Raw genomic sequence first — 25793 nt, forward strand, 5'->3', positions numbered from 1 at the left:
AGAAGAAAAAACCCTCTGTGCTTTCAAGCCAGAGGCCCGGCCTCCCGGTTGCTCCTAGCACAGAGGCTGCAGGGCCATGGTCACCTGCAGGCATTTTCCAAAATGCCCAGCTTTTAGGAAAGCTTCGGGATAGCCTCCAGGAGAGCCCCGGGGGGGCAGAGCAGTGTGTTTTCCCTTGGCTGTGTTGCTTAGAAAGCAAGGATCAGGTTTGCTTGATAGGAAAATAAGTCCATAAAAAGGAGCCCAGAGCAGACACCTGGTGTGGAACATTTCAGCCATAAAAAAGTTTTGCTGAGTTATAAGCAATTGAGAAAAAAAAATTATCAATATTAATTGATAGTTTTAACCATGGCCATAGCAATATTTATGAGTCTGTAGAGACACGTACTTGTATAAATACTTGGCTGTGCTAAGAAAAAAAAAGTAAAGGAAACATGTTTCTACCATCTAAATAGATGCAAGACTAAATTTTATCATGCTGGAGCGAAAGATGCCGTTGGAAATGTCTCAGCAGACGTGCTTTGTGGTCAGTTAGCCCAGAGAAAGGAGCATGGAGGAGCGGCACTGAGATTTCATTGGGAACTGTCGCTTCCCGTTAAAGTGAAGATGAACCCGTGGGTCGGACAGGCACTGAGAAGTGTAAGTCAGGAAGGCTTCGCTGGGGAAAGCTCTCATTTCAGGAGGATCTGCAGCAGCACTAGCAATCAGTGGTCAGAAACTAACTTTGACATCACTTTCTTGCAGTAACAAATTAATAAACAAAGCCCTACAGTTTTATTGAAGCCGTGCTATATAATTTACCCTCGGGCGTTCTGTCTTAATGACCTTGCAGGACGTGTTTTTTTTTTTTTTTTTTTTTTTTTTTTATTTTATTCTTAATGATGTAATTTTTATTTGACTTTCTGACAGCTTTTTGTCCCCACCCCCAGTGAGTTACAGTCAATTAAACAGAGTTTTGCTGTGGCAAAGTTGATCCAGAAGAAGGTAATTTCCACCCATTTGTTTGCTTTTCCACCTCTCAGATAGTTTGTAAGTAAGACAAAAAGAAGCCAAACAAAATACCTTTCACAGGGCTGTTTTCTAAAGCAGAGATTCACCAGGTTGCTTGTTATTTTCTGTTTGTTGTGTGCATTTTTTTTAGAACTGGCTTGGAGTTGGTGCTAAGGTTGGTACCCCGAGGTATCACCTAGAGGAGCTGCTCTAAAAGCTCCTGCTGAAATCCATCTGAAGCACAGCAAAGAGCTCAGACCTAATTTAAAGCCTTCTGTAGGACCATGGTTTCTAGATACCTTCGAGGTAGCAGATCCTGAATTTTAGGGCATTTGAAGTTTGCTGTGCCTCACTTGGGGCTTTCTGCTACCAACACATGTTAATCCCATTGTTTGTAATAGTGTTCCCAATGAGGGTTAGGAAACTTCTCCTAAAGCAACATGTTCACAAGATTGAGATCACTTACGATATTTTGTCTGATGTTTGTGGGAGACTAAAGGCTTGATTTGTCAAACGGGGCATTTAACCAAGGTGCTTACATAGAGGGACAATATGTTGATGGTTCCTCCTTCAGTTAGCAGAGAGTTTGGGACCCGCGAAGGTGATGCTGCCCACCCCAGGGCCTGCGTGTCCTCTGGCAGTGCCCATCTCCCTCCATCCCTCTATTCCAGCAGGAACACCCGGAGACAAGGTCCCCAATGCAGGCGCCTTGGTTAAAATGCCTACGGTCAGGTTGGGATGAATCCGGCCCTTTGTACGGCGGGATGCCCGTGCCAATACTGTAAATCCTCACTCCGTGAAGGACTTCACTTATGCAAGCAAATATTGCCATTGGGTTCGGCAAGTGAGGACAACTTGTACATTTTGTGTGCTTCAGAATGTAGATTAAATAGCACAAGCATTCAACGTTTGAATAATATCTATTGTTCATTATAGAAGAGCCACCACCTTGATGGTGGAAACCGATAGGCGGTCTCTTTGTGAAATAAAAAGCTGGTTGTCTAATTATTCAGGGCTTTTAATTATAAAATTTGTCCAGGTTTTACTGCTAGAGAACACCTCAAATGGCATATCAGTCCAAAAATATTGTTTGTTCACACTTCTCTTTGAAATCTGAAATATGTGACAAAAAAAAAAAAAAAAAAAAAAGCAGTGCTTGTTTGTGTACTCAATTAGGTTCTGATTTAATGGGAACACCCATGGGGATGAGCATGTGGGTGATGGGGTCTGTGTGTGAGATTTGGGGCTGAATTAGGCAAAAAGGGCAAGTAAACGAATGGCTTTGGAAAAAAATATGCTAAAAGATGAGAAAACAGCAAAATAATCTGGTTGTGCAGACACCTGGAAAGGTCTGCTGATGACATGAGGCGAGCCAGATTTTTCTCTTTGAATTTTGGTGAAAGGATGGGTCCAGCTGGTGAACACGAGCCTCTCTCTGTTCTCCAGCCATCCACCTCGGGCTCTTTCCTTCCCATTGGCGCTGCTGTTGGTGGGGCGGCAGGACTGTGCTCCCAGCAGAGGTGGTGAGAGCCTGAAGTCCCTCTGGGGGCAAACACAGGGCTGTCTCCCCTCCTGAGCCCTTGCAGGTGGCTCTCCCTGCTCCTAGCTGAGGGCTCAGACTGCAGGGCTGTGATGGAGAAAGGGAAGAAGGGGAACTGCTGCCTAAATATTAAAAGCAAGCTGTATGGGATTTTGCACAGAGACCCCTCCTCTCCTCTCATCCTAAGGATGGGGTCCCTGATTTCTGCCCCTGGCTGTGTGTTGTGGACAGATTTGTTTCCTATAGCAGTGAATTTATGGCTGTGTTTCTGCTGGATGAGCTAGAGCTTGAGCTGCCCTTGCTTTGCCATGCCAGCCCTGGGGCAGCAGCTGGCATGGGGCTGGCACTCAGGGCAGTGCAGCTAGTCCACACCTGGCCCAGCCTCATGGGTAAGGGTACCTTCTTAGCAGCTCTTTAATTTAGATACTGTAAGAGGACCAAAGTTGTGTGCTTGAGGAGGATTCATGCCAGCAAGCTTTAGACACTGAAGGTAGCAAAGTAGTCCCCCTTAAATCCTTCTAGAGTGAATTGGGAGAGAAATATTCCCCCAAGGCAGGATGGTCAGAAGTGGGATTGCCCTCTGAGTGCCTAAGGTAGTTAGTCCCTGCAGTGCCTGCAGGTGTGGGGCTGGGTGGGGAAGGAAATCAGCTGCAGAGCACCTGCAATCCAGGTAATTGCTCTGAAATACAGCAAGAGTGAGCCTGGCAGCCTGAGAGAAGCTCCAACATCTAAGATACGAGGCTTGGGTTGTGGTGGTGCATTGATGAGACGTTACTTGTTGGTGTCCGTGGGGTTTGGGCAATGCTGCCCTCATCGCTGGTCCTCTGGTCAGCACAACCCTTTCTATTCCAGCAGCAAAAAGAAAGTAAGTAATTTTCCAGCTTTCCTCCAGTGAGAAATATTTGTCTGTGCAGCTCCATGTGTTAGGTATGGGCCAAGCCTGAAAGAAGTGAGAGGTTGTTGACAGGTGATATTTTTCCAGCAGACAGATCTAGAGGAAAGCCCATCTGGAGTGGTCAGTGCCTGAGCTGAAGGATGACTTGTGTTCCTAAAAGCTGTTTTCTCCCCCATCCCTACTGGCTTGGGTTTAATAAACAACATCCCCCCTCTCCCAGGCCATGCCTTGGACTTGCGATGAACCCGTTGCATTTCCTCCCTTTCAGATCACCCAGTTAAAGATCGAGAACAACCCCTTTGCCAAAGGTTTCCGCGGCAGCGACGACATGGAGCTCCACAGGATGTCCAGGATGCAGAGGTAACACTCGCCTTCATCGTGGGGACCCCTCGGGTCCGGGACATCTGCCTAGGTTTTGCTTTGCGTGTCACTTGTGGCTTGAACTAAGCAAGGACTTAGCAGCAGGCCCTTCTCTGGCATCTGCTTGTGTGTTTTAAGTCAAGCTGGTGAAATACCAGCAGGATGTGAGGCCAAAATCCAGGACTTGCCGCTCCGAGGTTAATGTCTTAGCCACAGGGTTACAGAGGCAGGATCTTATGTGTGTTGTTCTTCTGGCCACAGGGACCTTGTATTTCTTTGTCATTTGTCTCCATCCAGAGCAACTTCTAGCCTCTCTGTCTGCTGCTGCACGTGGGTTTAAACTTGTCTAAAGCAACAGGAGGAGGTTCAGACTAGCTCTGAGAAGCTCTGCTCGTCAGACTATTGCAGGAGAGCTGGTGAATGTTTTTTCTCCAGGTGGCAGTGCTTTGAAGTCAAACCTCCGAGAGCAGGTTTGCTAAGGGTTCTCCCAATGCCTCTGGAGACCTCGGTGCCTTGTGTTGGTTGCTGGCTTTCAGAGGGTCTCTGGCAGGAGGGGAGACCTTGCCTGGTTGGTTCTGGATGTGCGGGGCAGGAGCATAGACACGGTGGTTTCAGGTTGAAAAAGGAAGGTGTTAGAAAATGTTGGATCTCCAGGGCCAGGTGACTGAAGAGGTCTTTTTGGATCTCAGTTTTGGATGTAAGTACTTAAGCTGAAACACATACCTAAAGCCTGTTTAAAAATCCCGTTTCAAGTCCTTTTCTAAATGTCAGGTCCTGCTGGTAATTAACCTTACTTCTTTCACTGAACTTGGAACTTCGTCTGTGTGTCAAGTTACTTCCTGGTGCAAATGTTTTGCAGGAACGTTGCCATACCCATGATTATACCTAAGACAGATGTAGAGGCTCAATATAGCATTTTCCATCCAGGAGGGCAAGAGTGACTCAGATCCCTTATTCTCCAGGACCAGCAGAGCTGGCTCTTGGTGTGAGGCTGTAGGGACCTGCGCTGTCACTTTGTCCTGGGACGTGTTCCTCCATGGCCAGCCCAGGAAGCTGGAGCAGATCTCTCCAGACTGTAGGTGGTCGCTGCTGCCTGGAGCACAGATGCAGAAATTTCTTCCCCTTGCTGTATTTGGGGACCCGAACATGGATCTCACAACCACACAACTCCTGCTGGTGGGCAAAAAATAATGCCTGTAACCCTGCAAATGCTTACACCCCCATCCTCACTCAAATCATAGAATCTTTAAGGTTGGGAAAGACCTTCAAGACCATCTGGCCCAACAAAATGGGCAAACATATGCCTGTGTACAAATGTTTTAAGGCTCAGATCCAAAAAAGCCAATAAACAAGTAAATATATATATATATGCACACACATACATATAAATAACACTTCTCAATCTAAATCATCTCTGTGGTCTTCTGAATGTGCCTGGTGTTCTCTGCTTGCCTGCCCTTTCCAACGACTGCACAGATTCTGGCACTGCAAGTCAATATTTATTTCTTTATTTTCCTGTGCACTGCCCCTTGAAATAGCTTCACCCACCCACCCCCCAGTGCCAGCCCCCCGACCTCTGCTGGAACTCGAGTAATGATGTCCCAGTGCATTTTTGCTGCTAAACTACCCTTTCATTATGGTCAATGGAAAGATTTGAAGGTTTACATTCATCATGGGGTTTTTGGAGGGGGGAGGCAGAACAGCAAGGACTATTAGAAGGGCTTCATGCCATCTGAAGAGCATGGCACCTAGCCATGTGGAGCTTGTGCTAAAAATTGCTTGGCATTTTTGTGCGGGTCCTGTGGTCGTAGTCAATAATACAGTGAACAGAAGCACTTGGAATATATAAAAACACATGCTCGGACCTGATGTGGTTGAAAGGGTTAAAATCCCCAGCATTGACTTTGCAGGATAATTTTTGATGCTCGCTTCCTTAATAACTTATCCTCTATACAGATAGCAGGGAAATAACTGTACATTTACAAATATGTCTTTTTTTTTTTTTCTTAAGGGAGAGCAGGGTAAGATCGTGTTTAAAATTAAGAGACATTCAAGGTTGTAAACAGACAAATATGCACTCACCTTCATGGATTTTATATATCAGAATTAATACAAACTCTATTAATATATAAAAGCATAAAATTATATATATAAGGAAGAAACTTTTATCATTGTGTATATTAGAGAAGTATGACCTACCTTTGGGGCTTTATGTTTAATATATAAATATATATTAATATGTATTTAATCGTGTTTTAATATATATATATATATGTGTTTGTGTGCACATATGTAATGAAGTTTTTTCCACGAGGAACCTGCTCCCTGGCTGGCAGGTCCCGCTCCATTGGTTTTGGGAGAGTGATGGCTGTATATATCCTTGGAGAATGTGGTGGGACACACTTTTAGAGCAGTTCCTTCATTATAGAAAAAAGGTAGCTGGAAAAAAAATAAGCTTTTACAAAACAGCACACAGCCTTTAGTGCCGGAAACTGGTGACCTGACATTCATCAGGTCACTGATCTCATTAGGGGATAGAGCCACGGAGGGAATGAATTTTTCATGCTGGAAAAGCACCTTTGTTTTCTTTACTTGAATCTTAACTGTGCCTTGAGTCCCAGTGTAGGACCATTGCAGAGGGACTTTTCCAAGCTGACAGCAGACCCAGAAGAAGCCCACCCCAGCAGAGAAGGCCGGTAGGCAGTACTTCCCCGCAGGACGTGCGGGCTGGCTCACAGCATCCTGGTTTTGGGGAAAACCCATTTAACCAAAGGCTGTGGTCAAGGCACATCCTCTCCTCACCCCCCAGCACTTGCATTCCTCGGAGCAGCTTAGGAGGCCTGTGTCCCGTGGATACATGCTTCTAGTACTAATCCTTCTGGTCTTAGCGTGGTGCTTGAGGCATGGACCTTGTAGGAGCAGGCATGTGTTGGCTGAAGGTGCCACCTAGGAGCAATGTCCCCAGGCTGGGCAGGGTTTCTGGGCTCCCTCTGTGCAAAGGGTGCTTTCAGAGAGCAGAACTGCTATTCTCTGAGAAATCAGCTCATCAGATAGGTGCAGGCTGGGCTGAGGAAGCCTCCCTCTGCCTGCAGAGTCGGAATGATTTCCTTAGAGCAGACACCTGCCATTTAGATAGGATGGGGTCCCTCTCCTGTAATTTCAGCTGAGTTAGAGAGTTTTACTCTACCAGCACTGGTGGTTGTGTTGCACCTTGGGCTGTCAGAGAAGGAAGGCACGGCAGGACACCAGCTTGCTGGGCTTTGCACCATTTACCTCTGTGCATCCCATGTCATGCAGTGAGCGCAGCAGCAGCAGCTCTAGATGAGGGCAATTTGGCTGTTGAACACCCAGCCTTGGCAAGCTGCAGGGAAGGAGGATAATGCAGGGAAGAAAGGTGAATTTTGGCATCAGAAATGAGTTCTCAGCTGCCTTACTGAGGACTTTCCCCTCTCTCTCTGTGTATCTCTATGCTGTGGCCAAGGAACAGCTGCACATTGGCAGACGTGTGTGCAAGTACAGCCCTCTCCGTGCTCTCCTTTGCAAGGCCTCCGTGTTGGTTTTTCCCCTCTCTCTTCCCAGAAGAGAAGTTAATAAGTCTGTCCAGGTAGAAGACTTCACTGAGGAGCGTTATTAAACCTTTCAGCAGCAGATGATTTCATTCAGAACGAAGAGCCACGAGCCCCAGAGAGACCCAAATTCCAGCGAAGGCAGCCTTCTGGTACACGTTCGCTTCCCCCTGCCTCCCCTTTCTTTCCTGAGGCACACGGAACCCCTTCAGCAGTTTCATTGACAGGATGAGTGCTCTGGGACAGCACGCTTTTTAACTTTCCAAGCATGAGATCAAGTTTGTTGCTTTCCTGATTTTTTTTGTCTTAAAAAAATAAATAAATAAGGAAGACATGTTAGAGGAGAACGGAGAGGGACGTAAGTTATACTCATCTGTGTTCTGTGGTCATGCTGCAAGTGAAAAGCATAAATCAGGTAAAAATTATGTAGTTGTGATGCTAGGAATATAAGAGTAAAACAGGCAGCAGAAATTCACCAAGGGTGAAGTGCGCAGAGAGATGATGAGGTCTGTATTGCAGATACCAGTGTAGGACTTTGGCCAAAGAAATTTCCTGTGCATGAGAGTTAATGGAACTGTATTAATAAAGCATAGCTATTAGTTATTGAGTAATCTGGGGGGCTGTATGCAAGTCATTATATATATATACAATACTTTATTTTTTAATCTGTAACTGCCAAAAAAACAGCAGGGGAGAAATGTTTGTGGATCTGGGGCTAGAACAATGTGAAAGAGTAATTCTGTTAAACCCTTTAACTGATTTTGCTGTTCATTTGCAACTCCCATTGTCTTCAGCAGTTATTATGGTGCTGGAGAGCTTCTGGAAGTCTCAGGCCCTAGTTACTGTTCATTCAAATTACTGCAATTAGTCCTTGAAGCTCCTCATTGGGAAAGCTTTTGATTGGAAAGGCGATTACGTGAAAGGGTGACTCTTGGCTCCCTGGATGGCTATCCTGGGCCTTTCCAAAGTGAGCCAGATCCAGAGCGATGCGTGCAGTGAAGGGAAGAGTGGCAGTGTAGTTCAACGCTGTGTATGTGTTTTCTCCGTCAAAGATCACGAGCTGTAGCTTGCTTCCTTTGGCACCGATCCACAGTAATCTTCCTGGCTCCAAGGGAATTATTCCAAGTATTTCCCGGTGTAACTGAGAACAGAAACTGGGCCAGACCCAAAGGATATAAAATCAGTACCGTGATTCAGAACTGGCACAGCGGAGAGGCTGGTGCATTTTTGGCTGCCAATAGAATAAATTGATGAGTCGCTGGGCTCTAAAAGTGTTATCTACCCTGTCATGCTGCCATCATGTTGGAGTGATGGATCCTGTTCTGCCTAATGCAAGTGGGTCTCAGTCCGCTGCAAAATGACCCCGCTCTCATCGCATCTTCTCATTGCATCTTTACATCCACTTTCATTTCCCATGTTCTGTCACTGAAATCTCCCAAGAGCCAAATGCTGTCCGAAATGTTTTCAGTGTGAGACTTAGAGTTGTAACATCTGTTGGAGAGATGAGGTTTTCCTCCAGCAAATGGCCCTGAGGAAAGTTTCCTGGTCAAAGCCCCAGTGGAAACTGTAGACTTGAACACCATTCTGTAGAATCTGATGTAAATCAGATGAAATCCAAAATAAGACTCTATGGATTTCACTGGAGGGTATCCACAACTCTTTTAAAGTGAGAGTAAGCTCAAGAAAAGCAGGGTAGCTGCAATATCCTCCATTGCTGGCCCTGTCCAGCAGGACCCAATCTGCAGTGGCTCAGCCCAGCATCAATGCTTGTTGTTTTTGTCTCTGTTGGCCAACATCCACCCTCCATCTCATCTCACGTTCCTCTTACATGATCAGCAGAATTTGTCTGCGGTGCCCTAGCTTTTCCGCTTGCCTTATGATGGTAGCTCTAGGTCTGTAGCATTTTCTCTTTGGGCTTGTTGCAGTGGTCTCTTTGGGCTGCACTGCGCATTCAAGAGATGGGAGCACTGGTTCGTAACTTGCACCCAGAGTAGTTGAACCCTCTCCATGTGTTCAGCTCAGGACTTTTGGTATGCTGGTGGAGCATGCTGCTGTGCACAACCTTCTGTGTTTCTCTGTGGATGTTTTGCATTGTTTTCCTAGACATCCAGCCTAGGGCATTATTTTTTTGTGGGGCCGGTCTATGGGCCCCATGCACAGAGAGCTCGTATTTGATTTGAGGTAAGAGTGAAGGAATTACTCAGGAGTCCCTCTCTCACCAGGTCCTCTCACACTGTAGATTATCCACCTCAAGCTCTCCAGGCAGTCTCCTGAGAGTGGTACGATTTTATTACAATATGTTGGAAATAAGCTGAAATGAACATGCAGTGACAATTGACAATTGTTTGCTGGTTTATTTTTTTCCTGGGAGGTGTTATATTTATTCCAGTCACATTTTTTTTTTCTTCCTCTCTCTATATCTTTTGTGGCTGACTTCCATTTCTTTCCCACTCTCAAGTCTCAGCAGGAAGGACAAAAATTGGTGGCCTGGGAAATACAAAATCAAATGCCTTTGAGTCACGTTTGAACATCTGCAGTAAGGTGGTGATTCTGCACTGCTGCAGCCGTGGGTGCTGAGCGGATGGAGAGCGCAGGGCTGGTAGGACAGCAGGCATTTGTCCTTCTATAACGAGTGCTTGTAGGAGCTAAAAATCTCATGACACTTGGGAAAGAGTGAAGGGGAATGTCTGGTCTTGGCCACTTGATACACGATAAACCAGCCTTTAGACTAGGAATTGTCACCGTGAACAAGATCTAGACAAACACCAGATTTGGGTCTCCAAAAGAATGTTGTGAGACCATGGCAGCACAACCATGGGGAAATTCCCTTTCATTTCATGCCCCTTGTGGAGGTATTGGCATGGTCCTTGAGGGCTGATATTTAATAGCTCTTTTGAAGTCTTGTTACCATGAGCTACAACAACTCTGGAGAGCCTTGATATATTTGCTTTGTTAGGGAAAAATCAGAAGCACCTTCTTAAACCATTTGATTAGGGCCACTAGGGACTGGGTGTTGTAACATGGAAGCTTCCCAGTTATAAACTGTGGATTTTTGAAGAGCTTTTTAACTTTTTTCTTTTGTCTGCCAGCCGCATTTACTATGCGCTGGCTAGTACATTAGGAAACTTCAAGTCTGCACATGAAAATATGTTGAAAATTATTAGTCTCTTACAACATAGCGATAAGCAAGAAAATGGGCTGGATGCCGCTCTCTGAAGATTTCTCATTTTTTCACAGTTTTTATTGGTTTGCAGAGGCCACTGAGGTTTCCAGCTGTGAGATTACAAAACCTCATTGAACTTCCTCCTCTAAATCCTTTGTTAGATGTGAATGTGTGGCATAAGTGGCCTCATCCAGCTCCTGAGTCTGTCCTGGTGAAGGTGTCATTTGGCTGGGGAAGATGTCACGAGATGTGAAAATGGGACAGGTTTCCACCTTGCCCGGCACAACTCGCCCTTCTTCCCAGTGCCCCTCTGCTATCGTAGTACACGAACTACGGTATCCGAATATTCATCGTTAGCCACTCAGACTTTAAATAGACCAGTGACAGCTTCCTTCCTCGTAAATTCTTTCCCCAACCAACTTTTCCTTTTCTTCCAATTTTATAATTTTCAATGAGAGAAAAAAAAATCATTCATTAACACATAAATATGAAACTGTAACTTGCATTCTGGCTCAGGAACAGCAGTCTGTCCCGTGCTGCATGGACAACTGCCTATATTGCTAGTGTTAAGTCAGTCTCTTTTTTTTTTTTTTTTTTTTTCCTCCTCCCAACCTCTCTGCATTTTTTTTGGACAGCAACTGTTCTGGACACAACAATCGTTTTGTGCCAGCAGTGAACAAAACCTTTCATTCCATTAAACTGTGGCCCAGGATTACAACCAGCTATTTTGGGAATAGTGACTTTTAGGCACTGAAAAAAAAAATCTGATACATTTTTAAAGACCAAAGGACAATATAAAATGGTAGCTGCACACACTCCATATCGTGCACTCAGGAAACAGTATAAATGTTTCAAGATGACTGTTGTGTTTTAAGGTACCAAAGCAATCTTTTTATTAGAGTGCAGCTCCTGTAAGGAAGAAAAATGTAGAAATGTGGAGATAACTGCCTTTGTGCATAGAAAAACAAAGTGAAAGGAAGAAAATACTTTTGATATTTAGTTAGAAAATACTTTCCTTCCTCTCCCTCTCAAATAGTTCATTTTTTGGCAAAAATAGCACCCAACATGTTTTGACTGAGATGGAAATATTTCGGTCCGAGAGAAGTCCTAGTGGTGCCTCCTGGGAGCTGCTGCTTGGAAACTTGGTGCTTCCAACCTGTGCTGGCTCCAGCACGAGTCTGGCTGCTCCACGCTCCTTCTGACAGCCACGGGGGCTGTGGTTTCACTGGGGAAATGCAGTCAGGGAAAAATTTGGTTCTCAGTGCACAGCAGGAGTGTGGGACTCTGACACCACCTGTGCTGGCGCTCCAGGGTAAAAGCATTGCAGTTTAAGGCATTCAGCTCTATTATAGAAAAGAGAACTTTTAATCAGTGAGAAACAACCTTGTTGTTTTTTTTTTTTTTTTTTTTTTTTTTGTTTCTTCCCCTGCTCCCCCAGCTCTCTATTAGGTCAGAAAGCATTGATTTAGGTGAGCAGTGTCCAGCTGGGGGCTGTTCTCAGTGTTTGGGTGGTGCTTTGCAGAGCAAGACAGCTGACATTGGTGGAGGTCCCTGTGAGCTACCAGGAGAGTTCATTCCTGTGGTGTAGAAAATGCCCATGCAGATCTAACCCCACTTGCAAAGGGGGTGAGGATGACTCTGTCCAAAGGAGACATCCAAATCTCCCAGCACTTAAGCAGCAAGAAACTATGACAGCAGTTACCTTGGCATCCTCCAAAAAAGCCACAGAAAACATGGTGTGACATCAGGCCATAGCGTGTCCCCCTCCTCCTCCATGGCAGCTTGTAGGCAGCACATTGTGTTTTTGTTGTTGTTTTGTTTGTTTTTAAGTAAATAAACAAGACTGTGTAATTTTTGGGAGGGATGTGTGTCACCTTCTGGCAGCTTTTCTCCTCAGAAGAGAAATGTGGTGAGGATGCAGCTTTGGAGCGTCATCTCCATGAATATTGTTGCATGAACATGGAGCATGGCAGGAGAAGCCAGCTGAAAACCATGATCTAGTAGGGCTGGGAGACCTCCTAGCACCTAGCAGATTTGGAGATCGCTTGAGAGGTTTGAAGGCCATAGCTCTCAACCTTCCTGCACCTCCCAGCAGGAGCTCCTGGGATGAAAGCACTAGTGGTGGCTGTCCACTGATGGAGAGGTTTTCTGAAGCCCACTGCATCCTCTGGCATCTATTGCTACCTTGTGTATGAGAAGGACAAGTCTCTGCTTCCTCCCAGGTTCCCCCGTCCATCCCTCTTTATTCATTGTGCACAGCTTGGACTTCACTTCTGGACAAAAAACTTTCTGGTCAGCCAGCCCAAGTGGGTGGAAAGCCCTGCTCCTGTGGGGATGAGCTGCTGGGCTTCCAGGGGAAGAGACCCCCTTTTTGAGTAGCCTCTGCTTGGCAAGCCACCAGTGCCCGGGGTTTGGAAAGCTTTTGTGGCACAATGAGAGATGCATTCATTTGGTTTTGAGCTCCTGGGTGAGTTTCCCCTCCATAACAGCTCGGTTGCTAATATTTCTGGCAGTCACTGCAGCAGTGGTTTGGATGAAAGCTCCCTGCTGTGAGTAGGTTTATATAATTGGTATTGTTAAATTTTGTAAATAAATTCTGAGTTTCTACAGCAATAGGTCCTCTCTACGGGGCCTAAAAGGAGATTTGGGGCTTCTCCTCTATGTGTAGGTGGCCAGGTGAGCCTACTCAAGGTGGATTTAAGGATCTGTCCTCACTCCAGCAGAGCAGCCTTGGGCAGGTGAGTAGGGTACCCCAAAGCCTCTTTGGTCCAAAGGCTGCAGCTTCGAAGATGAGAGCTTGTGTTGTAGCCTGGGCTCTGGCTTCTCTGATCCTGGTGGCACTTCACAGGTTGCTGCTGTGCGACCTGCTCTTAAGGCATTTCAGCAATCTTTGGGTTCAGTGTGTGCCTAGCTGTCTTTCCAGCAGACCAGAGGGAGGTTAGTACCTCCCGTGAGGTCTCTGAGCCCCCCTGTTCGCTTCTCAGTCCTACAGGGCAGAAATAACCTTGTCTGCTGATGTGCTTGGAGAAATGTCTCCAGAACTGTAGGGGCTTGTAGGAGAGGGGTATGTAGCCAGGGCTGGCAAAACATCCATGCTCCAAAACAGATTTCAAAAAAGTGAATAAACCAGACTTTCCATCAGCGCTTGCCCTCCCAGCCTGGCTCCATTTGTGCACGTGGCTCTGGCATGCATCAGGTCTCGGTGACTTATTTATTTCTCTTCCCTGAGCACTCTGGAAAGGAGCTTGTTCTCTGGCCCAGAGATCCCCTGCTCAGGAGAATCAGGCTGGAGGAGCCTGGGGAAAAGGAATGGGGACAATAACCAAAAGGGGAAAAAGTAGTTCTAAATATTTAATCCATCTCCAAGTCAGCTTGGTTCCCTGTAAGCAACTTGGCAGAGATGAGGTTTTTATTCACACGTGTGCTCCCATACACAATATAAATAGTATGTGATTTATAAATGCTATTACAATATTCACGTAAAAATCTTGCGTATTTTGCTAAGAGGACATGTATCTATTTTGTGTGTGTGTGTGTCAAACAGCAACAGTGGTGGAAGAAGCAAGAACATAATGGGAAAAATACTAAACGGAAAGCAAAAGGGGAGAGTGCTGCAGCGATAAAGCATGACGGGGCTGCAGTCTCCTGGGAGGGACGTCTCTATTTCCCTGAAAGACTCTTCAAACACCATGACACTAATGTACTGCCTTCGTTTATTAATTCACCGATCTATTTATTAATTGATTGCTTTTCTGCTTTGTATTTTTTATTTGTTTGTTTGCTTTTAGTAAGGAGTACCCGGTTGTTCCCAGGAGCACGGTGAGACAGAAAGTGTCCTCAAATCACAGCCCCTTCAGTGGTGAGACCAGGGTCCTTTCCGCCTCCTCCAACCTGGGCTCCCAGTACCAGTGTGAGAACGGGGTGTCGAGCACCTCCCAGGACCTGCTGCCGCCCGCCAACCCCTACCCGATCTCCCAGGAGCACAGCCAGATCTACCACTGCACCAAGAGAAAAGGTCAGAGCTTGGATGCTCTCACTTTGCGACTTCCCCCCCCTCCTAGCGTGACCATCAGCATTATTCTGTGGTGTTCCCCTTGCTGTTGGACTTGAAGATGCACAAGGGGTGAGGGCAATCCACCGAGCTGGGCTGGGGAACTCATCTCACCAGTGTGAGCCTAAATCCCCTTTCCTGCTGCTGGGCTGGGAGCGAGCTATTTGGAGGGGTAGCCATACCTTCCACCCCAGTTGAATCCACATTCAGCAAGATAGCTGTGGCAGGAGATAAAGCTGGCTTATCTGGCTCCATGGTCCCTCAGACGGGATTAATCTCTGAGTGTAGATACCTTGACAGCTTGGGTTTTGCACAGTTTTGGACCGAGAGTCTCACAGTTGGGAGATATTTGCCCATATGCAGAAAGCATTTCCACTTAAATGCCTGGTCTAATGAGCGGGGCATGGGATTGAAAACCATGATATCCATGTTCATTCCCCTCTGGCGCGACTGACCTGCTTTGACAGAGCTTGAGGGATCCAACTGTGAGTGCTTTACGCTGACTGCTGAGCTCGTCCTGGCGTGAAGGACCCAGGGTAGCGAGGGGATAATTGTTCTCGGGCAGGAGAAGCACTTGGCAGGCTATCCCTTCCTCTCCCAAAGCAATAGGAGTGCCCAGCTGCAAGGCTGAGGTAGCAAAACTCTCAGATCAAGTCCAGACCCTCAGAAGAATAGGGAATTTCCAGGGCAGAGTGTTACAGGGTGGCCAGGAGATCATTGCTGCCCTTTCCCTTTCCTCCATGATTTAGCACAGGAAAAGCCAACAGGAGACTGCACTGTGGCAAATGCACCAAGAACTGCTCCAGCTTGGTAGCCTCTTCCTACAGCAGATCCCTTCCTGCTTCCCTGCACTGTCCTATCAGCCACATCATTATTTTTAGCAGTGTAACCCCGGGGACACTGGGACGTGCAGAAAAGGCTCAGGGCAAAGGTAGCGGATGTGGGAAGTGCTGGGAGATGGGGCAGGAGGGCAGTGGAAATTGGGGTCTCTCACATCCTTGGGGAATCCCCCAGGTGTTGTAACATCAGTTGTGGGGGCATGTGTATGTGTACAAAGGCAAAACGTTGAGAAATCATAATATTTTCCTGGTGTAAAAGGCAAATGGAAAATAGAGGAATAATTTTCTGAGCATTCCTCCATCCTCGTGCTCATAAAACCTGTGTCAAAGCTGCAGTGGGAAATGGTGATGCTAGGTTTGGGCTAGCTGTCAGGCAGGGAATAAAGAGTAGCAGAGGCCTCCCAGGGTGTCCCGTAAGGTCAGAGGTGAGCCGTGTCACCCTTGCTGTCCCCATGCTGATGCAGAGCTATGGATGCAAGCTGCCGGGACACAAAACCCTGTCCGTGGTTGTGATGGGACAAGAGGTCACATTTACCCTTGGTGTCCCTTAGTCTGAGCTCCAGCCTCAGTGCTTCTCTGCCCCAGGAGCTGAGCTCTCACCATTCCTCTTCCCCTTCACAAAACCTAACCCAAACGAGCTGCCCAAATGGCAGCAACCCCTTCGGACAACCTCTGACTGCTGCGTGTCCCCGCACCGCAGGGCAATCCATCATTTGCCTCCGCGTTGTAAAGCGATAAGGACTCAGCAGAGGTTTCCTTCCAGTTTTGGGATTCCCGCTAAGTGGTGTCTCCATGGGTGGTTTCCCTCAATCCCCCAATTATCTCACTTCCTCTTATTGTCACAAAAGAGACGACTATCTGCCCCATAATAAGCTCCCCGGCCCCTTTCTGGCCTGCGTGGCCCTTGCCAAAGTGCAGGAGACCGGCGGAGCGCGTCCTTGTCTGTAGGGCTGATGGCCCCTCATTATCTCACCGATGGCTTGAGTGGCACAAGCAGTTAAGGGCCTTTTATCAAAGCCGCCAAATGCTTTAATCAAAGAGAAGCAGCGTCCTGTCCGATACCACCGGCTTCTTCCGCGAGGCTGCTGTCTCAGGAGCCCGAGCCCTGGCTCTCCTCGCTGTGCTTTTTCCCCTCCCCATGCATCCAAGCAAATCGAAAACAGCCACCAGGGCTTAAAGGAAAGAAACACAAAGTTAATGGGAAACAGAGAGCCAACGTAAGCTGCCAAGCAGCTCTTTGCAAAGTGAAATTAATTAAAAAAAAAAGAAAAAAAAAAAAGTAAGTAGAGATGAGCAATTCTGTTCAGATAAATCAGAACGTAATCCAAGGTTTCATATCAGACTCAGGCTGTGCGTGGTACTTTCTTCTAGTGCTGAGCAAGGGTCTTTATTAAACGAGGGAAAATAATCCTACCTATAATATTTCTCTTTATCTTCCTCTTCCAGCCTCCCCTTTTCCAGTGAAATATTAAGCTCTTCCTCACACCTCTCCCGCTTTCCTGCTTTAATTTTTCTGCACAATTTTTAACAAGCCTTACGATCTCAGGAAAAAATGTAGCAGCATGTTGAGTTCTAGCATACCTCTGTCTATTTTCTGGACTGGGAATTTTATTGATTTCATTGGATCATCGACTTCCCAAACATTGGCTCCTCTTCAGTCAGTTCAGGATTTGTCTGCAGCAGATTATTTCCCCTCCACAAGGCTGTGGTTGTGGGCAAGTTTTTGCAGGGGCAGAGGGCAGTTCGCCTGGGTTTGAGACCAGCTGGTGTCTGTATCTTCTGAAAAAAATACCACCCCTGTTTTCCAAGATAGTCTCTCGGATACTGCTCCTTCCAGCTTTGACATCTTGTGATATTTGTCTGGAGCCCTTTTAATCAGGAGGGCAAGTCTTCGTTTAGGCTTGGTTAAGAATAGATCTGTGTTCGAGCAGCTAAAAGGAACCTCGTTTGACTTCTACTTTCTTGGTGACTGAGGACCAAGGTTTAGCTCCGTGTCTGACAGTGTTGTTCTTAGCTGTCAAGTCAAGATGGATTCGCTCTGGGGATCTGATATAGAGCTGCATTAGGGGAGAGCAGCAGGGCTGCGAGGGGATGTTATCTCCGAAGGCTCCTCTGTCTCAGGGAGCTGATCCTCCTCTGGGCGAGGAAGGAAGGACACATCCCAGAGCCACAGCTCTGGCAATTCCTGGTGCCTGGCTGGGGACCTGGGGTCACAGCATTGGGAATGACCCCAGCGTGGCGTGATGAGGCGGCTGCTCCAGGCACTTTCTGGACATGCTAAATGCAGTCCTTGAGGCAGGAATTGTCCTGCATTGTGTCCTAGCTCCACGCTGAGATCACTTATGGCATTTCACTCAGGCTGGACTTGGGTGGATGTATGAACTCCAAAACTCTGTCCTACTAAGGAGTGGCCTCAGCTCATGATGTGGATTTTTAGGCTGTAACAACGATCTGTTAAAGCGTCACTCTTTCTCTAGTTCTCCACTTCTCCCTCTCTCGTTGCTGTGCTTGGAGGAGACCAAAAGGATTTTCCAGCAGGCAGCTGGCTTTGTCTTTGATTTTAGCCCCACATCCCAATTAGGGCATCGGGGCTTGTTTTCCCTTGTGTTATCCTCTCCCTTCAGACTTCCTGTGAACTGAAAAGTCATCCCTCTAAACCCCTGCTCCCTCCCAGCCTTACACAATCTCAACCACTTGGCAGATTTCTGGGATGCTTGCGATGCTGAACAGGAGGCAACTGGAACAGCCTCTCCCCGGGGAGGTTATAAAAGTTGTCATGTTGGCACTCTGAGGGAGAAGGATGCAGCAGAATCCACCGGCTCCAGCCAGTGAGGACTGTCTCCTTCAGCCTCTTAGCTTGGACGTGACCCTGCCCATGGGGAAGAATATATCTTTCATCCTCTTCCTGCTCTGCTGAGGTTGGTGGGGATGCAGCAATGCTTTTCCCCCATTCTCCTCCATAACAGGCACTGTTAGGGAGGAAAAACCTCTTAATTTCCCAAGCTGATTTCTCCCTGCCCAGCTTTTCTGTCACTCGGAGAAGCTCTAGGACCAGAGCTGAACAAAAATCAGGTGTGGGAGGTCTACTTGGAGGACTTGCTTCTCGTCCTGCTGACGGTTTGGGAGATGCAAGGAGTTTGCCAAGCCTTGAGCTACGCTGTGGCCAAAGCTGTCTGCAGCTTGGGTAGAGGCAGCTGGGAGCCCAGAACAAGGGGGCTGCTGGGGCACCAACAGAGAGGAATAATTTGTCTGCATGGTGGGGAGATATTCAGGGGGTTGGTGTGTGCCCAGCCCTGCTGGTGGGGCTGTTCTTTCAGCAGCTTCATGCAGACTCCCCGCTGTCTCATCAGGAGATGCTTCCTGTGCCTTTGCAGGGGCTGTTAGCTGCCCCTGGAAGAGGCTCCAGCTTTTGGTGCTGGGTTTTGTTGCCCCTCTGCTCCCCTGCAATGCATCACAGCCACTGCAAACCTTGTGACTGCTAGAACAATAGCATAGCCGCAACACGTCTTAGGTTTCATGTCCTAGGACGTGTGTCCTGCTTGCCCTTTAAAGATGCACATTTTGGTTAAATCCGTCTTTTTCTTTTCTTCTTTGACAACCCTTGTCAGCTTTGCACGTTGTGATTAGCTATTCATGCTCATGCTAGATTCATACAAGAAACCAGACTGAGCAAGACAACAGCATTAATGACAATCATCCATTGTGCCTCCCTGACAAAGATGGGATGAGCCTACTGTAATGTCCTGAAAGTGTGGGTGAGCTTTAAAAGCTCAAACAATCGGGTCCTGTTCTGCATTGTCTTCCATCCTGGGGAGCTGATTGTCATGAATATGAAAGGAGATCCCCTGATTTACACCAAGGGAAGAGATGGGCCCTGGACACCCTGAAGTCCAGAGATCTTGCATGTTTGCATTTCATCCTGGATGGCCCTAATCTTGGAATTGGGAAAATTCCATTTAAAAAGCCATTTGTGTGGTATTTACAACCCAGCTGGAAGTAGTAAATACCGGAAACCTTGGAACTGCTTACACTCTCGCTCAAGCTCCTTCGTTAGATAGATCATCAAATTCCTTGCACGGGAGCCAGTTTCCACCCCGTTCTGCAGGCTCCGTTTTCCTTGGACCCACTTCGGAGCAGCTTCTCCCGGGTGCTGGCAGCTTCCCCCTGCTTGGCAGAACCCTTTGCTTTTTGAGGTTTGTGCAGTATCGAGGGGCTGGTTGCAGGAGCTGATTGCCACCCTTGGCTTCCAAGAATAGCAGTGAGGATGGGCATCATCTCCCAGGACCTCCAGCATCTCCTGAGGGTGTGCAGCACCTCCTGGGGCTTTGCCACCAGGGGAAGGACAATGAAGGGCTGTTAGGGAGCCAGGATCATGAAAGAAACCGGAGCAGAGTGGATGCTTCTCTACTATGTCCTGCTGATGCTGAGGAGGTGAGAGGACCTTCAGGAAGAGGATGTAGCCTTGGGGTGCAGTGCCCAGGCTCCGGAGCAGGTGGGGATGACTCTAAATAAGAATGGGATGGGAATACCTCCTTCCAGCATTGCAGGAGAGCTTTCTTTGGCTTGTTCCACTTTTTGCCGTGCTCTTACTTGAAGAAGTCCCCTGCCTGCCCCCAGATCTGTGGGGATAACCTTCACATGCTTGGTGTTGGCTCTGATTTCCTCTGTGAGGAGTGGTGAGGTAACGCCAGGTCAGAGTAGGGACCACGGACCAGTGCAGATCCATCAGCTGAGGATCTCTGCTCTGCATCATCCCACCTTCAAGATGGACCGTTCTCTTCTCTTGAGCACTTTGAGATTACACAGGTGGGAAAAGCATCAGGAAGAGGGGCCAGAGGGTGGGCAAGAAGGGTTAGGGTAGGCTGTGACCTTTGTTAGCATCCCCTCTGGAGACACGCATGCTGCGCTTAAACAACTTAAGACCTGGAGTGACAGTGCCCTTTTTACACTCAACATCAGTAAGAATGGGCCTAAAGAGGCCAGCAGAGCAATTGGTAGAGCTTAGGAAAGGAGAGAGGGAACCTATGGGTTTTCACCAATGTGCTGGCTGTTTTTATTTTTCTCTCTTCACCTGCGGTATGCTCTGGAAGAGGATCCGTGGCTCTGCCTGGCTGTGCTGTGGCAGGGAGAGAAATGTCTGGGCTAAATGGAAAAATCAGCAACCTCAGGTTGTAAGTCAGGCACACTTTTGCACCATGGAAAAACAGGGTTCGACTGTTTTGTGTTGTATATATTAAAAAAAATAAAATAAACAGTCAAACCCCAAGCCAGTGATTTCTAATGCCAGCAGAGTAATGCGGTTTAATGCTGAAAACTTTATTAGCAGAACAATGCTTCATTTTACAAGATATTGTTTTTCCACCCTAGTGCTCTTATTACTCAGTGTTGGGTTAGGGATCCAAAACTTTTAGGCTGCCTGTAAAAGCTAGAGCTACTCCAGCCATATGTACCTCCTGCGATAGACCCAAGCTCAGCAGGGAGCTGAAGGCAGTGTTTCCAGCTTCCATCCTTCAAGGAACTTCATCATTTTCCCTATAAAAAAATAAGCCTGATCAGGAGTAAGGGCAGTGATATGCTTTTTCTCTGCTCACTGCTTCAGCTGTGTTAAAGACACTATTGCAATGCTTGGTTCTCATGCCCAGCTGTAGTGGCTGCCCTTGGTAGGCACCTGAGTGGGAGTAATGGGTTATTTTACAAGCAGAGAGGGTGCAGTTTGGAGAAACACGTCTGTTTACAGCAAGGAGGGTACATACGAGTTTGCCAGCAACAAACAGTGCCAGTCTGCACCTCCCGAAGCTGAGACGTGGAGCAAAACCACAGGAGTTTGTGCAAGTGCCTTCTGGTGGGGACGTGCTTTTGTCCTCCTTTTTATGGAGCTGTTTGTTTCTTTCGTGTTTCAGGGGTTAAAAAAAAAAAAAAAAAAAAAGGCAGCTCAGATCATGCTAGTTGAGGAAATTTGAAGAGGGCTATTTCTTGCAGTATTCTTTCCCATTTTACCCTTGTTGAAAGGGTTCAGGGCTTTCTGTCCCGAGAGGCTGTAGTCTAAGTGGGATGTTTTTCTGCCTGCACCAGGAATCCTGCTTTTGAAGCAGCAGCAGCAAAGTTAATCTGGGTCAGAACAAGCTCCCTTTCGCTTGCCTCGCTGTCCTTAAAATCTCTTGGTGAACTGCTCGTCCCCGGGCACTTTGCCATCCATCCCAGCAGAGCTGGATTTCATTTGGTGACCCTGCGAATGAATAAATAAGCACACATTCATTTATTCATTTTGCTGCCCCCGAGAGATTTCACCTAAATTGTTTATCTCCTTCCCTCTGTTGGCACGGCGTTGTTGCGGGAAACAAAGGGCTCTGCAAGCTGCGCCTTGTTGTTTTGAGATGGGAAATTCACTTCTCTTTTTCTTTCTGCTTGGCCACAGCACGCAGCTCTGCGTGGATTTATGTGCCCCTTGGCACAGCTGAGGGCTATAAATGTCCAAATCTTGATTGCCTCAACTCCGCCGTAGCTGGTGCCCTCCCGGTGGGATTTTTTATTATGATCTCTACTTTTCTGTCACTTATCACAAAAAAAATTAATGTATCATTGTTAAAGCTTTTTAATTAACAGCATCGGCTCTGAGGCTCTGGGTGTGGGGACCTCTGCTAGGGTATTGTGTCTGCAGGCAGGAGGTGCTGCTCTGGCCAAAGTGCTGGCAGCAGCAAGAGATGATAAATTTGGTGATGTGGTGGCTTGTGTGGGTTATCACCAAAAAAGATAAGTCTCAAGGTTCCTTTGGCATCTTACAGTGTTGCTTGTGCTCACAGAGCTCCCAGCTAACCCCCTCCCTCCCCGGTCCAGGGACAAAAACAGTGGTCAACTTCAGTGGGATCCATTCAGACCGATCTCAAGGGCTGTGACACAGCTGGGGGAAGTCTCTGGACTCGCTCCGTGCAGGCTGTGCTCCTGGCAGGAGGAGGATAATCCTGCCGGGCTGCAGGGCACGGTGTTGGTGTTGGCTACCAGGAGTTTTCTCTCCCAACAGATGAGGAATGTTCCACCACCGAGCATCCCTACAAGAAGCCCTACATGGAGACTTCTCCGGCAGAAGAGGATCCCTTCTACAGGTCCAGTTACCCCCAGCAGCAGGGACTGAACACTTCATACAGGACTGAATCAGCCCAGCGCCAAGCGTGCATGTACGCCAGCTCCGCTCCCCCCACGGACCCCGTGCCCAGCCTGGAAGACATCAGCTGTAACACGTGGCCCAGCGTGCCCTCCTACAGCAGTTGCACAGTGTCTGCCATGCAGCCGATGGACAGGTTACCCTACCAGCATTTCTCTGCCCACTTCACCTCGGGGCCGCTGATGCCCCGGCTGGGCAGCGTGGCCAACCATACCTCCCCCCAGATAGGAGACACCCACAGCATGTTCCAGCACCAGACCTCGGTTTCTCACCAACCCATCGTCCGGCAGTGTGGACCCCAAACGGGCATCCAGTCCCCCCCCAGCAGCCTCCAGCCCGCAGAGTTCCTCTATTCCCACGGCGTGCCTCGAACCCTCTCGCCCCACCAGTACCACTCGGTGCACGGCGTGGGCATGGTGCCAGAGTGGAGCGAGAACAGCTAACCAGGCTGCCGCGGCCACAGCGTCAGCCACGGCAAAAGAAATGGAGGAAAAAGAAATAAAAAAGGAAAAAAAAAAAAAAAAACAACAACACCCTGTCAGTAATAAAAAAGAGAGCATTTTGCAAGACTCCTTGAAGTGAATGTTCACCGTTAGCACTCGAGAGGGACAGACGCTGATTGACACCACGGACAAAGCAGTCATCGGCCTCGGTGTGACTTGCCCCCCCTTTTTTTCTTTTGGTTCAAAAGGAAAACCAACAGATTGGCACGCTGCCCCCCACCGTGCCCACCACCCAACTTGTGTTGCTGCCACAGCGAACCCCCTGCCCCATCGCCCCCCTCCCCAGCCCCTGCTCTTTTTGTTCTCAAAGGGACATGAGACTCCTGCTGCCTTTATCAACACGGCCAGAGTGCTTGAATGAAAACAACTAGGATGTTACTTTTTTTTTTTTTTTTTTTTTTGTGGTGTTGATGTTGACGATGTTATATAATAAATAATAATATATATATTTTTTTCTTTCAATTTTCTCAAAAAAAAAAAAAAAAAAAGACACCGGCCCTTTTTACCAAGGGTGGAGCTTGGAGTGCTGTTTTTATTTTTTTCATTAGTGTTATCGTTGTTGCTTCTCAACAGAAAAGAGGTATTCTGAACCCACAAATAGGAAAAAACAGGTACCTACCTCGCCCAGGTGTTGTACCACGAGTGAAATTGCTCACTGCTATTTCCTTAAAATCGCCATATGTCCCCCAAAACGCATCTCTGTGGGAACCAGCCTAGGAACCTCACCCCCTTGCTCACTCCCAATTCTCTCCTACTTTCCTTCCCACCTCCTGGTCTTTCCAGTCCATCAGCTGTCTCTGTCAGAAATGTGGGGTATCTTTCTAACTTGAAAACCTCCACAGCTTGTCTGCTGCTGATTTTTTTGCCAGCGCGTGGAAAGCAAGGCTGTGAGCCAGCTGCAAGGGGGAAGAGAGGGGGAGAGGATGCGGGGAGCAAAAGGAAAATCTGTAAGCATGATGATGGTGATTGCTTGCAATCCTCAGCTTTCAGTTTGTTGGTCATTCTTTTTCTTCCTCTCTACAAATAAAAATAAATAAAGAGAAAGGGATACCTGTCTGGGTATGCCGAGACATTTAGTAAATGTGTTTGAACGGAGCAGAAAATGATCACAGGGGGCTGGGAGTAGGGGAAGCAAGAAGAAAGGAAAAAGCAAATGCTTGTAAGTAAAAATGCCTACTGCAAGGACTCTTCAGGTGTAAAATTTACTGGTTCTATTTATTTATACATGGGAGTTTGAGTAAGTCCTAATGGGTCACGAAGCCAGAAAAGCAGCTGATTCAGAGGGGCTCATGGTTTATTGAAACTGAACTTTGCTTTCTTCATTTTTTTTTTCTCCAAGCTGTGCCCACACTCTATATAATTTACATATATTTTTAATTAAAAACAATTCTAATGAACAAAAGAGGTATATCTGTGTGTCAGCAGAGGAGAATGTGGGTGTGAATGCGTGGGAATGCCGGTATGTGTGCGGGAGGGACCACAGACAGATACCCAAACCATGTAGCTCAGAAAAAAATCCCTACCTAGCTATGCTTTCCTATTCTTGTGTGCCAATTTATATCTAATAAATACCACATGCTACAAAGTGCAAGGGACCTGCCCACCATTTTTTTTTTCTTTTTTTTTTTTTTTTCTTCTTTCTGCTTGATGCCAAGAGGTTTGTTTTTTTATTTATTTCTGGAGAAATAAACACCATCCTGGAGGGGAAGGCTTTTAGGCAGTGATGGGCTGAGCTTGCTGTGTCCAGATCTGCATATTTCTCCTCTACAGCTCTGCGTGGGTCCCCTAGGTCCTTCCCACACAAACCATCTCCCCTTGCCAGCCCTAAGGTTGATCATAGAGTGGCTTGGGTTTGAAGTGACCTTATAAAACACCCACTTCCAAACTCCTGCCATGGGCAGGGATGCATCCCACTGGACCAGGGTGCTCAGAGCCCCATCCAGCCTGGCCTTGAGCACCTCCAGGGATGGGGCATCCACAGCTTCTCTGGGCAAAAGAAGTTCTCAGAGTCACTTTCCCACCAATTCAGATTTAGGAGCAACCTTGGGAACCCAGGTGGGTGCAGGGCTGGCACCAGGAGGAGCTGGTGGAGGTGGAGCTGCCCCCTCTTCCCACTTGGATGGGGTCTGTGGGGAAGTCTGGTCTTGGGGAACTGCAGGACCATACCCCAGCTTCAGCAAGGGAGGGCAGGATGCTGCATACTTCATGAATGGGAAGAAGATGGAAAAGCAATGCCAGAGAAAGAGATTGGACTGAAATAGGCGACATCCAGGAGGTCCAGTGGGAAGGTGTCCTTCATGTGGCCCTGGTTGCCCCAGGGAGCAACGTGGCTGGGCACTGGGGATGTTCATATCCTAACGGGGCAAAAAGTGAGCAGGTTTCGAAGCTGCCTTTACCCAATGATGCTCCCACCTGGGACCTGGGGATGGTATCCTATGACTGACCTCAGTGCTCCCACAGGAGTCCCACAGGAGCCTGCGCTGGGTACCGGCCGTGCCTGCTGGCAGGAGACCCGAGTCTCGTGTATCTCCTCTGCGGGCACGGCTGGGATGTGGAGCTGCACACAAAGCTGCCTGTCTTCATGGGGCCACCCCCTGGGAAGGACTCGGATGTCTCATTGCTCAGTAAATCACATGCTGTTCCCCCGAAATATGCAGTTACCCAAGATTAATGATGGAGTAAATTGCGTTTTGAGTTAAGGAATAAAAAATTACACTGTATTTAGCT

General features: G+C 47.5%; 1 protein-coding gene across 6 annotated transcripts in view; it reads left to right on the plus strand.

Annotated features, from left to right (window-relative positions):
- The window catches only part of TBX5 (T-box transcription factor 5), a 66232-nt gene extending 41102 nt beyond the window's left edge, over positions 1–25130 (plus strand). For all 6 annotated transcript variants that reach the window (XM_082773864.1, XM_082773863.1, XM_082773865.1 and 3 more), the window contains 3 exons: positions 3694–3785; positions 14303–14529; positions 22423–25130. In XM_082773864.1, the coding sequence (XP_082629990.1) occupies positions 3694–3785; positions 14303–14529; positions 22423–23006 (903 nt within the window). In that variant the 3' untranslated portion in view covers positions 23007–25130. The remainder of the gene's footprint in view (positions 1–3693; positions 3786–14302; positions 14530–22422) is intronic.
- The last annotated feature ends 663 nt before the right edge of the window (positions 25131–25793 follow it).

This window comes from Aythya marila, assembly GCF_965140915.1.
Source record: "Aythya marila genome assembly, chromosome: 17".
In the NCBI taxonomy this organism is placed as follows: Eukaryota; Metazoa; Chordata; class Aves; order Anseriformes; family Anatidae; genus Aythya; species Aythya marila.